This window comes from Astyanax mexicanus, chromosome 4 (genome assembly GCF_023375975.1).
Source record: "Astyanax mexicanus isolate ESR-SI-001 chromosome 4, AstMex3_surface, whole genome shotgun sequence".
Lineage (NCBI taxonomy): Eukaryota > Metazoa > Chordata > Actinopteri > Characiformes > Acestrorhamphidae > Astyanax > Astyanax mexicanus.
The window spans coordinates 49,046,057-49,064,665 of NC_064411.1; the positions used below are offsets into that span (position 1 = coordinate 49,046,057).

Sequence of the window (18,609 nt, forward strand, 5' to 3'; positions counted from 1 at the left end):
CCATTGTCCTAAATGCTGTAATAACAGCTTGTGGTGGTTTTGATGCTGGCGACAGATATATGGATTATTTTTGGAATCGCTGAAGCTGACATCACCATGCGGCATTAGGAACAATACTGAGAGGCAATACAATGGGTAGTGTGTGTGTGTGTGTGTGCCCATTCCAGCATCTGAGATTCTGCCCAGCAGACAGAGCTGGTTGATTGACGTGTGATGTAACACACAAGGTCAAGGCAGGCCCTATAAACATTGCTGGAGAGAGACGGGGGGAGACGGGGGACGGGGGGGGGGGGGGGTGGGTGTACATTGGTTGATTAAAAGTCAGAGAGAGTGAGTTCGATTCCTTCAGCCTCGCTCTCTCTCTCTATCTCTATAAATCTACAAGACTAAAACACTGTTAAATCTGGATTCTAAAGTTCTAGTACACGGTATGCACTCAGATACCAAGTCAGTGAGAGTAGTAACTGATGTAGTTAGTGCTGTGGAAACTGTAGAAACAGTATAAGGACTTTTTTATGCATAAAACGTATTTAAAAAATATACTTAACCCTCCTGTTATGTTCCGGGTCAATTTGACCCGTTCTAAAGTTTGAAGATCTAGGAAAAAAATAGTTAAAAGTATTTTTTCAGTATGATACTTCTTCTCACATATTTGCAACCGCCCCCTGCAAAAACTAAAACTAAAACACAATTGCAATGTTATGTTTTTAAAAGTAATAAAACATTTAAAAAAAGTTTGAACATGTATTTTTTTTTTATGAAAATTGAGTGAATTCTCCTAATTGTACCACTAACTGTTAAATAGCAATGGAGTTAGTAATGAAATATTTAAACAGCTAAGGATTTTTTGGGATTTCAGACATCTTTTGGAATATTAAACATGCATCGTGTCAAGTTAACCCCTTATCACTCTCCACACCAAATAAACACTCCATATCACTCTCCACACCAAATAAACACTCAGTACATGACAAACAATTCCACTGGACAACACTATAGTCCAATTTTCCTATCTTTTTTTAGAACTACAATTCTATTTCTCACATCCTTAGAGAGTTCTTTGCCGTGAGGTGACATGTTGAACACCCAGTGGCCAGTATGCGAGAAATGTACACAAAACACTAATTTTAACAGCTACTTATGTGTCACATGACACCAGTCCAGCTAACAGAGAGAATAAGAATGTTTAGCAACGTTTTAAAAAAGGTTCCTGAGAGGTTAGCCTGACCCGTGTAAAGTTTAATGATCTACGAAAAATAGTTAAAAGTATTTGTTCAGTATGAAACTTCTTCTCACATATTTGCAACCACCCCCTGCAAAAACTAAAACTAAAACACAATTTCAATGTTATGTTTCCAAAGTAGTAAAACATTTTAAAAAAGTTTGAACATGTATTTTTTTAACACTAACTGTTAATTAGCAATGGAGTTAGTAAAGAAATATTTAAACAGCTTGTAAGGATTTTTGGGGATTTCAGACATCTTTTGCATAATTAAACATGCATCGTGTCAAATTAACCCCAGAAAAGCATTGCTTTTCCTGACAAATGAACATAATAGGAGGGTTATAAGCAACAAATGTACTGAATTAAAGTACATTTATTACATACACATACAAGTCCACTAGAGAAATCCTATAGTTAAGCTGGCAAAGTGCAACAGCTACTTTGTAAAAGTTGTCTGGTGTTGTTGATACTAGATAGCAGCTCATCTCCTCTGGAACCGGCTAATCATGGGAACGTTTTAGGCTGTTGACAGCCTAGTTTTGACATCTTGTGCATCTTCAGTTATTCTTCACATGGTTTCTAAATTTCATGATAAATGAATCAACAGTAATTCTTGAAAATATTTCAGAATGAAGATGTTTTATATTGAAAGGTAAGTTTATAATTTTTTGTACAGTTCTTTTCTATAGTACAGTCCATAGAATGTGTTTATACTGTTCCAGCTCATGAGAAAGACAGCATACTACATACATTAAAGCCTCATAAGACAGCAGAACAGCTAAACAGCTGCTGTGATGCTTTATAATACATTATAAACTTTTAGCTTTAGAATTTCACTGAGGATAAATTTGACCTGGAGGACATTAAGAGTGCAAGGCCTCTGTGTGTGTGTGTGTTTGTTCAGGACTGAGAGTGAACGAGGACGAGCTGCGAGTGACAGCAGTGAAAAAGACCAGACGAATAGAGCTGAAGGACGGCGAGGGGGAGTGTGCGCGCAGACGTGTGAAAAGGCCGTGAAACAAAGAGCGAGACTGGCTGAAAGGAGAAATGGAAGGAATACAGTCGGATGACAGCACTATAAAGTCTTTGGTGGAATCCTTTCTTCCTTAATGAATGTCTTTGTGTGACCCTCAAACCGCCAGTAAAGCCTCATTTCAGATTCTGATCATGACTGTGACATAGAGGGCAAAATTTCTCTCTTTCTCTCTTATTCTCTCTCTAGCCTCCATCTCTCTCTTTCTCTCTCTCTTTCACCAGCATAAATCTGTGTGTGCGGTGTGCAGTCTGCTGCCGGAGTGGATTTCTCTCTCTCTTTCTGTTTCTTTTGATCTCTACTTTTTCTGGATGATGGCTCCAGCTCTCTTCTCCTCTCCTCTGCTCTCCTCTGCTGTCCTAATCGTTCATCCCCGGTAAATAGAAAAGTATGATTTCTAGGGGAAGCTGTTTATCTCCTACCACACCTCACACAGAGATAGAGCTTCGCAGATAACGGTAAACCCTCCAGAGCTGCTGCTGATAGTAATGATAGGAACTTTGCTAAAGATGTATGATATTGAAAAAATAAATGTATTAATAATGAAGTTACACTTACAGAGGTTGGACAATGAAACACTGAACTGAAACACCTGGTTTTAGACCACAATAATTTATTGTGGTGACGGACAGTTCTGGTGGAAACAGGAGAGTTGAGGTGCACATTGAATTCTCAGACAGCTTCCTCTTACAGCGTCCACAGTTAATCCTGTTGGATGTGGTTGGTCCTTCTTGGTGGTATGCTGACATTACCCTGGATACCGTGGCTCTTGATGCATCACAAAGACTTGCTGTCTCGGTCACAGATGCGCCAGCAAGACGTGCACCAACAATTTGTCCTCTTTTGAACTCTTGTATGTCACCGATAATGTTGTGTGTATTGCAATATTTTGAGCAGAACTGTGCTCTTACCCTGCTAATTGAACCTTCACACTCTGCTCTTACTGGTGTAATTTCAATTAATGAAGATCGGCCACCAGGCTGCTCCAATTTAGCCATGAAACCTCCCACACTAAAATGACAGGTGTTTCAGTTTCATTGTGTAACCTCTGTATATAGCGCCTTTATACAAACTGTAAAATGCTCTACAGTCACGTTTTACAATCACACAAACATTTATACTCAGCACTCATCAACACAAACACACACCAGCCAATCACGCACAGCATACACTCAACCGGAAACAACCGTCGACCTGGAGGAACATATCGAACACTTTGGAGTTTACCAAGGAAAGAAGAGTGCTAATTCTTATCTGGGCATACACACATTCATACTTACACCCCCCCACACACGTACACACAGACCAGGACAAAATAGATTATGCAAATTTTCAGGGCAATTTACAGTATCCAATTTACCTGATCTCCAAAAGAACATTCTAGAAACTATTCTATTGGCGTCACGTTCTCGTTCTGTTCTGTGTCTCCTCTGTTTGTCTCTATTTTTCCTGTCCTCCTGTTTGTTTATTTCCCTTCACCCTGCACGTGACCTTGTGTCTCCACCTTATACGTTTTTTAACTGTGTTCATTTGTAGCTCCGCCCCCTTGTTACCCGTCCCCAGATGTTTCCCGTTTCCTGTTACTTCCGTGTGTAAATATAGTCCCTTTGGTTCAGTGCCCCTTGTCGGTTCTTGTACAGTGTTACTTCTGTTTGGTTGTTGATTTTTCCGAGTTTCTACTCTCTGAGTATTCATTGTTTCTATGTTTTGTTTATCTCTATGTTTTATTTTAACTTTCTTATTAGTTTTCTGTTTCTGTTCTGCAACCGTGACAATTGGTAATACTTCTTCTCTTCAGAGTTCTGCAGTAACAGCTGATGTGGGTATATTCCATTGCAACAGATGTACTAAATTCAATCCAAACCCTTATAATTATGGATTTAATCCACAGGAGAGAGAGTAAAATAGAGGAAAAGAAATCATCAGTTCCAAACCAAAGGCAAGAGCTGAACATTTTCTCACTCAGCCTGAATAAAAAAAAGGATACCACAGTAACCAGAGAACAAGCCCTGAGCTACCCAAGAGGAAGATTAGCATGCTGTAATGAGAAAATGTACTGTAGCCTGGTAGCATTACTGGCCTTTGATGCATTTTCTATTCAACATTTAGCCGAAGCCAAACATTTTTGGGACTATATTATGGGTTCAAAAAGGGCAGGTAAGGTGGAACATTCAATTCCAGAACAGAGATAATAATCATACCTGTAAAGCCCCTGTGAAACTAACTGATTCAGAGTTTCTTCCTAATTATTTTATTCTGGCTCCACACAGCCCACCATGAAGTATAAAGTTTAATAAACTCTAAAGTCTAATAAACATCTGCTGTTTTAGAATATAGAATGCACATGCTGTACCTCCAATCCTTTGACCAATCAAAATCCTAAAAAGTTTTCACCCTCTTTTTGAGATTGAGCAACCTGGCAAGTTAAAGTTAAAGCTAAACCAACAAGCTAAAGCTAAAGTTAAACCTGTAGAATGTCGACCTTTCAACACAGTATGTAGCCGTCCCAATAAATTCCATAGATCAATGCATCAATTGCTGGTGTTGTGCCGAATTCAGCACCCCTGCCAGGAAAAGCACCCCCTCTCAGGAGCACACACGTACGTCTTCTTGGCTTTAGCTTTTTTTAGAAAATGAAAAATAACCAAGATGCTGTTCTAAGCTACACTGACTTCTAATAATTTCTATTCTAAAAAATAGTTATGTCACCTGTCTCATGTGAGGGAGTGCTTTTCCTGGCGGGGGTGCTGAATTCGGCACAACACCGGCACTCAATGTATCACTATGGAATTTATTGGGACGGCTACATACTGTGTTGAAAGGTCGACATTCTACAGGTTTAACTTTAGCTTTAGTTCGTTGGTTTAGCTTTAACTTTAACATGTCTTCCTGTTAAAAGCGCTTTAACCTTACTTAGAAATACGCTCTGAGAGGGGGTGCTTTTCCTGGTGGGGGTACTGAATTCGGCACTACACCAGGACCAGTGCCAGTACCTAAACAAGGTCAGGACAGCCATGTGGGACAGCCACTCCCCCTGTATGCAGTGCTATTTAGTATAAACAATGTTTTGTTCACTATTGATGGAGGGATGATTAGTATTGTACTGAAAGATGCATTAAAATATTGAGGTTTGAAGAGTGCATTTTGGCAATGAGTTCCCAGGGGCTTAAAGAGACCTTAAATACCCCCAAAAGCAGCAACACAGATTTAACTAGCAGAAATTTAGCATGCTAGTTAGCATACTCTAATGAATAGGCAGCCTGAACTGACTCTAGCCTGATAATGGCCTTTGATGTTTTGAACAAATCATGCGGTGCTTGAAGTCCTTTGTTGTTGCATTCCCTAAAATCAGGCTGGGAGATGCAGAGATCCCCTATTTTGGGCTTGAAGGATGACGATTAGCTCCAAAATGCTGCTAGTATGGGTCTAATGGGAGCGATGAAGAGTGTTCTTGTTTGCTCTGAAGTTTCCCTCTTTGCCCGGCTGTGCTGTGGAGTTCTAAACAGCCCTCCGCTCTGAGTGCATGCTAATTTAGAGCAGTAAAGGGCTCTTGTCTGCATATGGACGCTGAGTGAGCTGCCTGGTACCGTGCTCGTATAATATTCAGGGCTCAAACTACATTGTACAGAGTGATGCATAAGAGCTGTCTTAGCTGCGGGAATTACCCTGGGACTGATCAGATATTTCCCCCCTTTTCAATGCATTTGCCGAGCTGTGCTCAAGTGGTGCCAGCAGACAGCAGCCACTAGCGGAAACCTCATCAATACTGTTGGCGTGTTTATGCTGCATCCAAGAGCTCCCTGAAGTAGCGGATGTTTAGAAAAGAGGCTGCTGTAGAGCACAAATACACTCAGCGTCAAAAGGTGCAGAAGTTGCAACCAGAAGGAACCAAGTGGAAGGAATGAAACTTGGGGGGTAGTCCTTCCAGATTGCCATGAAGTGACTCAGAATGGTAGCTTGATGTCCTGCAACCAATTGCCTTACCTTTTCTGAATGCACACTCTAGTCTAGTGCTATTCCAGCAGGACAATGCTTTCCGCATACTGCTTTCATCTCCAGAACCTGCCTTTGAAGACCCAGATGCTATGCTATGGTCTCTGAATGAAAATGTGTTGGACACTATGGGACTGCAAAATCTGCAGAAACTGCATAAAAAGTATTCAAGCTGCATGGGATGGATTATTCATTGCAGGACACCATTAGGAACCTCTACAACTCCATGCCAAAACACAGGCATGTTGCATTAGACATACTGTACATTACACACTAAGATCATAAGCAAGAGTTGCCCATATCATTTATTGCTCCTGTTAACATTTAACTTACTTCCAAATAGCAATGAAATCCCAAAATGCCTTTTGGCTGCAACTTTCTAAGTTTCTAAAACCATTCCTTTGACAATAAGTGTATGCTTTGATGTTGATGCTTAAGCAAATCTGTTCTGGCCAGTACAAAAAGAAGGACTAAATATTTTATGTTTTAATGATGGTGCACTCCTTCTTCGATGCTTGCTCTACCAACCGTAACCATAACCCTTTAGTCATTCAACTTGCAGGAGGGGTAAGAATGTACAAATGGACCAGTGATGCATCGCTAATATGTAAAATCGAAATGAAAGCATATGTGAAAGAGAAAGCTAGAAAGAGAGAGAGAGATGGCTGGGTGTACCTTCAGAACCATGCGAACTGTTGCTCCTAATGGTCTCAGAATTGCCATGGCCACTTTCAGGGTTGCCAGGCAACAAGATTCCAAAGCTTGATGGCTGGGTTTGATCCAAGGCCACTGTGGAGACTTCTTTTGTCTCTCCTACGGTAGGAGATGCTGAGGTAAGCACTTGTGGGCTCTGGGTGGTATGGGTTTCATCTTCCTTCTCTGAAGACCCTGCTAGTGTTGTTGGGGTGACCACTGTGGTGGTCGCATTCTGATTGCGGTGACCTGGCCTTCTGTGTCTGTTCTTGCGTTTGTACTGGATCTCTCCGCGAGCTTCCACGGCTCTTGTGCTCTCGTCCACTTGTGCGGTAGTTGCTACAATGCTTTCGGTGGTGGTAGGAGGGCTGGATGGGAGACCTGTCATGGTTTTGGGTGCTAGGGTTGTTTGGATACCTTCTGAGAGGTCCAGTTCACCAAAGGAACTGCCCTCTGCTTCTGCTTCCTTGATTTCAGTAGAGTCGTCCTCTAGTTCCAAGGATTCGTTCCTCTTCTCTTCATGCTTGACTTCAGTGTCATTCCACAGGTCGGCGTTCAGGCGTCCCTGCTGGAAAACCTCGGTAACAATTGCCCATTCTTCTCCCACGGTCACGGCTGGTCCCAGGCCTTTTGGAATATTGGAAGGGGATGCTGATGGGAGCTCTGAAGGAACTGTTGAGGGAACAGCTGAAGAGACCTCTGAAGGAACTGTTGAAGGAACTGCTGATGGGATCTCTGAAGAAACTGTTGAGGGGACTGCTGATGGGTTCTCTGAAGGAACTGTTGAAGGAACAGCTGAAGAGACCTCTGAAGGAACTGTTGAAGGAACTGCTGATGGGATCTCTGAAGGGGCTGCTGAAGGAACAGCTGATAGGACCTCTGAAGAGGCTGCTGATGGAACTGCTGATGGGATTTCTGAAGAGGTTGCTGAGGGAGCTGTTGATGGAACCTCTGAGGGGGTTGCAGAAGGAACTGCTGATAAACCTTCTGAAGGGGTCGCTGAGGGACTGTCTGATGGGACTACTGATGGGGCTGCCGTGGCCTTAAGCTCAGGAGGCATGGATGATTTATCATCAGAAGCTGGAGGGTAAGTGAACCATGTTCGCCTCCACCATGATACTGGCCCTGTAGAAACACAAACAGCATGCAAGTTAGTATCAGCCAAGCATTTATCAAGAATCCTGCAAAATATTTAACAGACATTTCAAAAGTCTTAAATGAGCAGTTCATTTGAGCTTGATCCACCAACACATTAAGGGAACAGCCATAAATGTCACCCAAAAGTTGATATAAAGATATTTGTGAGCCTATCCATGTCTCCACCACCATGCACAAGTTAATATGTTGTGCAATTGCTGATTTCTGACCGTTTTCTTGCACACATTTCTACTCAAATTAACTTCTAGCCAATTAACCCACCCACCCACTCATTCGCTCTGCCCCTATAACTTGCAATGCTCCTGACACTAGGAGAATGAAGAGGACAAGCAAATGCCTCCTCTGATACATGTGTAGTTAGCCACCGCTTGACCAACTGTGCTCTCTCAGACTCCGGCTGCTGATGCTGAAGTAGCATGGCCCAGGATTCAAACCCATGATGTTCATATCATAGTTTCAGGGTCTTTGCTGCTGAGCCTTTCTCTGTGGTCGATAAACTTGCCAGCTATCTCAACAGACTCATTAATATATTGGCTGTAATATGTTGCAAATATATGGTCCAAACCTTTACTTAATGTGTAGAGTCAAAAGACAATTTTGATTGCATCTTACTGAAGTCAACGTGGCTCATTTCTAAATCTTTGTCTTTAAAATCGAAGTGAGTTTAATTGGAAGGCTGCATTTAAAGTACAGTACTAGTCAAAAGTTTGGACACACCTTTTCATTCAATGTTTTATTTTTTTTCCCTACATTGTAAACTAATACTGAAGTCATACAGACTATGAAGGAACACATTAGGAATGATGTAGTAACTTAAAAATGTTCAACAAACCAAAATACTCTGTGAAGAAGCATTTAGATGCTCTTATCTGGGAAGCTGTTAACTAGCAGTTTCTGAGGCTAGTAACGGTGATGAACTTATCCTGTGCAACAGCGAAAACTCTTGCTCTTCCTTTCCTGGTGAGCCAGATTCATCATAATATTTCTGATAGTCTTTGCAACTGCACTTGAGGATACTTGCAAAGTTCTTGAAGTCTTTTAAAAGTCTTTTTGTATTTATTTAGTTGAGTAGTTCTTTCCATAATCTGGATTAGAACATTACTCAAATAGAGGTATTCACTGTATGCCTGTAACTCTATCTCTTCACTACTCTACAACTGATGCTCTCAAACTCATTAAGAGGCAAGAAATTCAAGTAATTAACTCTTGATGAGTTCAGCACAGCTGTTAACTGAAAGCCTAAATTCCAGGTGATTATACCTCATAAAGCTGACTGAGAAAATCAAAGCCAAGATGTGAAAAACATGTTTTCTACATTGAACAATCTAAAATATAAAACATATTTGGATTAGTTTAGCTCTTTTACTGTACTAAATAATTCCAGTTTTACAGTTTGCATGGCTTTAGTAATAATCTACAATGCAGAACAATTTAAAATAATGATACAGCACTGAATTTAAGGTGTGTCCAAACTTTTCACTGATATTGTAATTCCCCAAATAACCAAAGCAGTAAGTTCTTAGTGATTTGTTGAGTCTAGAAAATCTAGAAGTAGTATTAAGGATCTGCTAGACCCACTCACTGACAGCTGGTGTGAGCACATAGTTGTGAGTCTGGGTGGCTTTCAGGTGACTGCGTCTGATCAGAAGTGCAAGAGTGCACTCAGATCTCCAGGGTTTGCCGCTCATCAAAGCTAAACAGAAGATTTGTTTCTCTCAAATAAGATCAATGGGGCAAATTTGGGTCTTGTTACTGAATAAGTGGGAAAGAAAGGGAACGAGGGATCATTATTCAAGCCTCAGTGGAAAGTTCAAAGCAGGCCTGACACCCATTCAAAGACTGAGGGCTTAAATAAGTCATCGACCTCAGTTGTTTTTACAATTAGGAGGCATGTTTGTGTGCGTTAGCGTGCGGCGCTAGCTCTGAGGTGTTTCTCAAAGGAGCTGCTGGGAGACGGAGGAGAGAAACGTCTGCCAGACAGTTTCATCATGTAATCGCTTGTCACGTCCCTCGCCTTTATTTATTCATCCCAGACTGCGGGCGGGGTTCGCGTGTTTGTGTTTTTTGCAGTGTGTGCGCATGCTGAACACGCAGGTCTGCCGGTCTGAAGGCTGCGTGTGAATCGGCGCGTGATCCCCAGTGTGTTACAGTCACGACAATCAATACACAAATCCAGAACAATTAAATATAATTAGTGGAAATGAACTGCTGTTGGAGCGTGTGCACAGAAAGAACATGGCTAACAACGACAAACAGCTAATGAACATGAACCTGGAGAACGCCCACATCCCTTTGTACAGCAGATCTGACAATAATTTGATAAAACAATTACATGCAATTAATGAAAAGGAGAATTACTGTGGTGAGATGAAGGTGAAATGAACAAAACACAAAATAACAACTGAATATTTACAAAAAAATAACTGCAATTTTACACACAAACTTTTAGAAGGTGCATAAAAATGTGCAAAAGTATTTCCAAACTCAAAGCTATTCATTAAAGTGTTCCTTTTTATTATTTATCTTTAACTATTTTCTATTATTATATGCACATTTTCACATGCCCTTTTTGACTCATATGAGTTCTGCATTTAAAATATTACCAAATGCTACTTTTTAAGAATTTTTTTAAGAATATGTCTTAATATCCATAAGATATATTAATTCTATTTTTTTATTCTTAGTTTTTGTAAAAATATGTGTCCTTTAGTGTAACTACCACGTCTCACTACTTTTTTTTTACTAATTTTGTCAAGTTCCATCCATCCATCCACCCATCTATCCCCCATCCATCCCTCCATTCATTTATCCATCTATCCATCCATCCATCCATCCATCCATCCATCCATCCATCCAGCTTAATTCAACCACTCACGTGAAACACAAAAACAGTCAATCCCCCATCCATCCCTCCATTCATTTATCCATCTATCCATCCATCCATCCATCCATCCATCCATCCATCCATCCATCCATCCAGCTTAATTCAACCACTCACGTGAAACACAAAAACAGTCAATCCCCCATCCATCCCTCCATTCATTTATCCATCTATCCATCCATCCATCCATCCATTAACTCAACCACTCACGTGAAATACAAAAACTGTTATTATTTAATCTGTTTAATTTAATTTAATCTTTGTCCTGTAATCATGTTTCTGTAAAGCTGCTTTGTGCCAACACCTGTTGTAAAAAGCGCTATACAAATAAATTTGATTTGATTTGATTTGATAATCTCTTCCAACAAATAATCAATGCACTTTTGAAAGAAATATGTTTGTTTTCTTTACTTTATTAAGTTTCTTTAAATGATTCATATATTTTATTTTCGGTGCCTTCATGAATTTAAAAAATCTAAATAAAAGTCTAAATAAATCACCTTTTTACATAAAAAGAGAAAAAATAGCTGGTCTATGGTTATTTGTTGAAAGGGCTCATTTTTATTATTTTAAAATAATGCATAGAAATTGATTATCATATCTGCTTGGTGAAGAACTTGACTTTTGACATGACTTAATGTAAAGAACTGTGGCCATTCTGTTATGTGTCACTGTAAATCTAAAGAAATGTATATCTAAGGTGGGAAACATTATTTTAATATGGATTAATATATAATTTATTTTGTGCATTAAAAAAATAATAAAGCAACCGTTTTATAACACAAACAACACCATCAGTGAACCAGTCAATAGTGGAGAACAGCAAAGGTGCAGAACAACATCATTAGCCTATTCCTCCCAGATTAGCGCTGGTTGTGTATGACTGGGACACATTAGCAAACAACTCCAACAATCATTTTAACCACTTGAATCATTCAATTATTACTCCCATTTAGGACTAATCATTGCAGAGCCGTGCCTTCAATTAGCAAGTTTATAAATTAAACATGCATTAGATGAGGAGAGAGAGAGACGCCCTTGCCAACAGACAGAGTTGAAATCTCTCTCTTGCGACGCACAGATTCAAACTAATTACATCTAATTGCTATCAATTCACTGGCAGGTCAATATCTCAACAAGAGCACTAATTGATTATTCACTCGGTTGCCTTAAGTGAAAATGAATGCTGTGGAGGAAGATACTCATTCTTGGTGTGAATGCGCTTTTATATTATTTTTTCAAATAAATAAACTCAGAATCTCAAAGCATATCGATATTATTAGTGATAATTGTGTGCTGGTGATCTTTGACAGCGTCTTCTCTTCTCATCTCATCTCATCTCATCTCAGATTGTTTGTCCAGCTCAGGTTTACATGCAGGAAAGGCAGCAGATAGACTCTGGAGTTCTGAGACAGCACCTGAATCCCTCCATCACCAGCAAATGGACTTTAATAATGCAGACGACAAGGCTAACTTTCCATCTGCCGTTAAACATTGATGGGCCCGGCCGAGTTTGGACCAGTGAGGGTTTATTTACTAATGAAGACGGTGAAGAGTAAGGAGAGAACTCAACGTAAAGTTCAGAAAGTTCAGCGTCCTCCACCCTGCACCCAACACCAGTCCTGTAATGAAGCCAGCAGGGTATAGAGGGCTTTAAAACAATCGGCTGGATTCGTATCCTGAAGGTTTAGCATTCAAAACATTTCATCAGGAGAAACAGAGAGCCTGAGACACTGAGACCCTGAGACACTGAGACACTAAGACCCTGAGATCCTGAGACACTGAGACCCTTAAACACTGAGACACTGAGACACTAAGACACTGAGATCATGAGATCCTAAGACACTGAGACCCTGAGATCCCGAGACAATGAGACCCTGAGACCCTAAAACACTGAGACACTGAGATCCTGAGACCCTGAGATCCTGAGACACTGAGACCCTAAAACACTGAGACCCTGAGATCCTGAGACACTGAGACCCTAAAACACTGAGACCCCGAGACACTAAGACCCTGAAATCATGAGATCCCATGACACTGAGAAACAGAGACCCTGAGAAACAGAGACCCTGAGACACTGAGACCCTGAGACACTGAGAAACAGAGACCCTGAGACACTGAGACCCTGAGACACTGAGACCCTGAGATCATGAGATCCTGAGACACTGAGACCCTGAGACACTGAGAAACAGAGACCCTGAGACACTGAGACCCTGAGACCCTAAAACACTGAGACCCTGAGATCCTGAGACACTGAGACCCTAAAACACTGAGACCCTAAGACCCTGAGATCCTGAGACACTGAGACACTGAGACCCTGAGACACTGAGATCCTAAGACACTGAGATCATGAGATCCTAAGACACTGAGACCCTGAGACACTGAGACCCTGAGATCCTAAGACACTGAGATCATGAGATCCTAAGACACTGAGACCCTGAGACCCTAAAACACTAAAACCCTGAGATCCTGAGACCCTGAGACCCTAAAACACTGAGGCCCTGAGACACTGAGACCCTGAGACACTAGGACAGTGTGTAATAGAGACGTAGAGAGAAAGTACACCTACAGAAACTGCCCACACTTTAAGTGCTATCTGAAGGGATGCACTAATATACGCAGGAATTGTGCAACGTGATACCAAAAGTAAAAGTCTGAATTACCACCCCGTCCCAACCCAACCACTCTGTCACATGAAATACTAAGAAAAAACTTTTATTAGTTGAGCTGTTCTAATAAATAATCAAAACCCTTTTGTAGGAAAAAATGTTATTTTCTTTATTTTATTTGTCAGACCTGACACTGTCAGTCTGTCTGCTCAAGATTCTGAACTGTTCCATATGGTGTTCCCACTCTCCAAGTTACTAATACACTTCACCTGTCCTCCCTAGTATATATACCCCTCTGTTTGTATTAAATCTAGTTTTTTGAGCTCTTCTATGACACGTTTCATTGTTTTGCCTTCTTCATTATTAACACTTTTTTGTACCACTGTTCTTTGTCTTTTGCCTTGTCCATTGATCTATTGATTACCTGTTGCCGATCGTTTTTGCTTGTTTGGACCTCTGCTTTGCCTTCTCCCAGCAAAATGTAAACAACTTTGATATGTTGCTTACATTTGCTGAGAAACACCACCTAGTGTTAGGTGGGTTATATGGGTTTAAAGTGTATGATCGCCAAGACCATCAAAAAGGTTATGATGAAACTAGCTCTCATCAGGACCACGTCAGGAAAGGAAGACCAATAGTTTCTTCTGTTGTACAGGACAATCATTAGAGTTACCAGCATCAGACACCACAAGTTAACAGCTCCTACATTCGGTTAGGTAGGGTAATATTTCCTGATTGTTGTCATCTGTGTATCGTTTAGAATTATCCAATAGCTAATATGGCTAATTTTCTTATTACCAAAATATATACTCTTCCTAATATTGGATTGGTGCGTTCTTATTCAAATTAACAGCTCAGTTTAGTCTGTATTGCTATCATGCTCATACTGGCCAGTATTTTCCTTGATGCTGTCAATAAATTCTTGATTTATCAGCTATTATCAATATATCGTCTGGGTCTTAACGCAAACTATTGCCTATATTATTTTTTACGGTAGTTGACCACATCATTTTTTTACAGTCTACACTCAGGATTCAGGCTGTTTTTACGGCCTCTGGCCTGGATCTGGGCGAACTGGAGCAGGCAGTCACCGGGAGCGAGCTCAGGTTCTGGCCAGTCTGCTCTAGAACAGGGAGCTCGGGCACTGGGTGTAATTTGAAACAGCAGTGCTGACAGGACAACATCCATTACACAGTTCCAGAACAGTCTGGGCCACTTTTATCTCCCCCGGAGCGCAAACTCAGATTTCTCCAACAAACTCTTCTCTTCAGCATTCCCTCCAGCACAGACAGGCCATCCCTCACTCTCTGTCCTGTTCTCTCTCCAACCCGCCACGCTGAGCGACACAAAATCAACACCAGCCAGCACAGGCTAGCACAGCTTCTGACAGAGCTGCTGTGTACAACCTGCTCAACTCTGAAAGTTCTGTTTCACAACAAATATATAAAAATGGAAAAGAGACTGACAGATGTGTCATGAATCAAGATCTGATTGTTATCTGGTCACACATCGGTCAATTTTAATATATTAACCCTCAGAATACCAGAGTATCTTAGTCATATAAGTCCCATCTGAATGTGCCATGTCACATGTTCTACGAGTTCCTTCCTATATCTTCAGTGTAATCCACTAAAAAGTCACTACAATACTGATGGAATAGTCTAAACTAGAAAAGATCCAATTATTCTTTCTCTCAATAAACACATACCAATCAAAAATGTTTTTGGCTATTTCTTACATTGTATATTAATAATAAAGTCGTACTCTGTGAAGCATTTAGGCTGGTTACTCTGGTGAACCTATCCTTGGCAAAAGAGGTAACTCTTGCTCTTCCTTTCCTGGCATGGTCCTGATAAGTGCCAGTTTCATCATAACATGTTTAGTGATCTTTTTTTTGTGACTGCACTTGAGGATACTTTCAAAGTTTTAAACATTTTTCAGACTGACTGACCTTCATTTCCCTTTAATTACCCAACCCACTCATTAGGACTCCCCCTATCACAAGTGATGCCCCAACGCACCAGGAGGGTGAAGACTAGCACATGCCTCCTCTGATACATGTGAGGTCACCCACCGCCTCTTTTTGAACTGCTGCTGATGCAGCATTTCCGAGTAACATCACAGCGAACTCGGAGGAAAATGCCTTGACTCGGTTTCCGATACATCAGCTCACAGACGCCTTGTGCTGATGGACATTATACTTTGGATTGATGAGGGGAGAGAGCGCCATCTACCCACCCAGAGAGAGCAAGGCCTTTTGTGCTCTCTCAGGGCTTTGGCAGCTGATGGCAAGCTGCATGAACAGGATTCGAACTGGCAAAACCTCCCTTAGACTGCTGGTATAAGATGTATTAAAACATTACTCAAATAGAGCTATTCACTGTATACCTGTAACTCTTTACAACTTTACTTTAACTGATGCTCTCAAACACATTAAGAGACAATACATTCAAGTATTTAAGTCTTGATGAGTTCAGCACAGCTGTCAACTGAAAGCCTGAATTCCAGGTGACTCTACCTCATAAAGCTTTACACTTTTTTTGTGTAGTAAATTATTCCACACGTGTTTCTTCATAGTTTGGATTTTTATGCTTTTTTTAATGTCAGCTTCACCACCACCAACACTCTGCTGCCCTAAACTCAGCCTACTGGCAGTAAAAACATGCTAGGCTAGCTGCTGGCTCACACCCTCCACTCTCCAGTTCACCATCCTTCACTCCTCCACTCCTCCTCCACTGTATCCCTCTGCTCTTGACTGAACCTCACCACCCTCCTCCATTCTAATGCAGCTTCCACGGCTCGTCGGGTTCTGTCCACATAAAAGATGAGAGCCACTCCATGTCAACTTCATTCCTCATTCAGCATGAAAAACAAAGGCAGCGGCGTCAGAAGAGAAAGAGAGAGAAATCCCACTTCAAGTGCAGACCTTTGAAATTGGCCATAAAGGCTGCTTGAAGAAAAGAGAGAGCGAAAAAGAGAGAGAGAGGGGAAGAGAGAGAGAGGGGGGGAAGAAAAGACAGCGGGAAGGAGAACTAGTGCAGAGAGCGAAGCCGGAGTCCTCGACCGGGACGTGCTCGCGGAGACGGAGGACTAGATTAGAGACAGATGTGATTAGGTTTCGAGGGCCATCTGTAAAAATGTCATTTATGGGGGAAAAATATACCTGGACACAAGCCGAGACAAAATAAAACCTGTGTTTCTGTCCTGATTCTGAGATATCACTTGAAGCGCTGGGAAATGTGACATCATTATAGAGATAAATTGCATCCCAGGGTGCATTTCTGAGAATGTGGCACGGTCAGTACTTCTCGCACATACAGATATGTGACAAATTACCATTCAAGCACATGCCATATATGTGCACATATCCATTTCTCTAATACAGAGGGACAAAGAGAAAGAGAGGCTGAACATTAGCACAGTGACAGTGAAGAACCAGAGTAGGTCAGTTAAGGTAGATCGTGTAGACCTGATATGTGCACATATATCACAAAGGTGTGGACATATATTTCTAGATATACAGTATTGTGCAAATGTTTTAGGCACCTTTTGGAATTTCAGCAAAGAATAAGTGTCTTATCTGTAAAGTCTTATCTGTTAAATCAGGTGAGCTGCTGATGGAACTGAACATATACACAAGCTGGCTGAGGGAAATCATCCAGGAGAAATCTGGAAATAAATATATTTTTCAGCTTGGCTCACAGGATATAACCTACTTGCTTAAAAATGAGAATTCCTTGTTACCTTTTAATGTATTAATGTGTATTTGCATTTGTTCAAATCATATATGGTGTTTTTTTCCAGGCAAAAACACTTGTATTGCTAAAATAAACGGATTAGTGCAATTTGTTTTGGTGCCTAAAACTTTTGCACAGTACTGTAGATACATATATAGTTATACATATACAGTTATAATATATGCTGGACAGTGTTCAACCTTACTCACAAGATACCACAAGGTACTTCCTACAGTACAGGTGTGGCCATTCCCAAATCATCCCCTGGGAATTGTAGATAACAATTAACACTATACATACTTACAGTATAAGTATATATATTATATATTATATAGTATATATAATACATGTAATGATGCTGATTTTTTGTAAAATGTGATGTTGACTGAAGTGTATTTTGCATGTGAGTATACTGCAATGTGTACATTATTATCTATCTATCTATCTATCTATCTATCTATCTATCTATCTATCTATCTATCTATCTATCTATCTATCTATCTATCTATCTATCTATCTATCTATCTAAACAGAGCAGTAATGGAACTATTTTAACTCGCAGAGTGTTTATAACCAAACAGATTCTATTTTCTCTTCCTCTTTAACTCAAAATCTTTCAATAAACAGTGATAATGGAACTGTGGTATAATCACAACAATACACTGATCTACGACTACAGCACAGCAGTACCAATATTACATGTTATGACACAGACCTCGAGAGTATTATTGCTCAATTATTACTGTTGAGATATTACAATGTTATTACAATGTTATTACATTAATACATTTTGTGCATTGCATTATTATTGCTATTGTGTTATTACAATAAATATACAATTGTTTTATTACAATATTTATACAATCTTAATACAACTGTGTTATTACAATCTTATTATGATGTTATTACTGTTGTGTTGTTACAATATTATAAGTGAAAGAGGTTGTTTAGACTCTAGTAATACAGAATGACAAAGAGCTGGTGCCATGCTAAAAGTGTCCTATTTTAAGTTTGTTGGAAAACTGCTTGAATTTCTTATAAATATATAAAATATATTTATGTGTAGAAAGGTGAAAAGCCAAAGATACCATGACAAGATTTGAACAAGGTTTTCATGGTACATTGTTTTTGAGTTATTGATTCTGGAATTATTATAAGAAAAGGTAGAAAATCATCAAGAATAATTTAGATTGATTAAGTTATTTTTCGAGTTTTATCACCCTTGAACTTGATTGGTCCACTTCTGATGAGATTGTTAAAATTTTATACATTTCAACTTA

At 40.2% G+C, this 18,609-nt stretch overlaps 1 protein-coding gene across 2 annotated transcripts in view; it reads right to left on the reverse strand.

The window, feature by feature from the left end:
* ncana (neurocan a) overlaps positions 1 to 18,609 on the reverse strand; it is a 168,489-nt gene that overhangs the window by 54,712 nt on the left and 95,168 nt on the right. For both annotated transcript variants that reach the window (XM_022678851.2, XM_022678853.2), the window contains one exon: positions 6,927 to 8,069. In XM_022678851.2, coding sequence (XP_022534572.2) covers positions 6,927 to 8,069 — 1,143 coding nt within the window. The remainder of the gene's footprint in view (positions 1 to 6,926; positions 8,070 to 18,609) is intronic.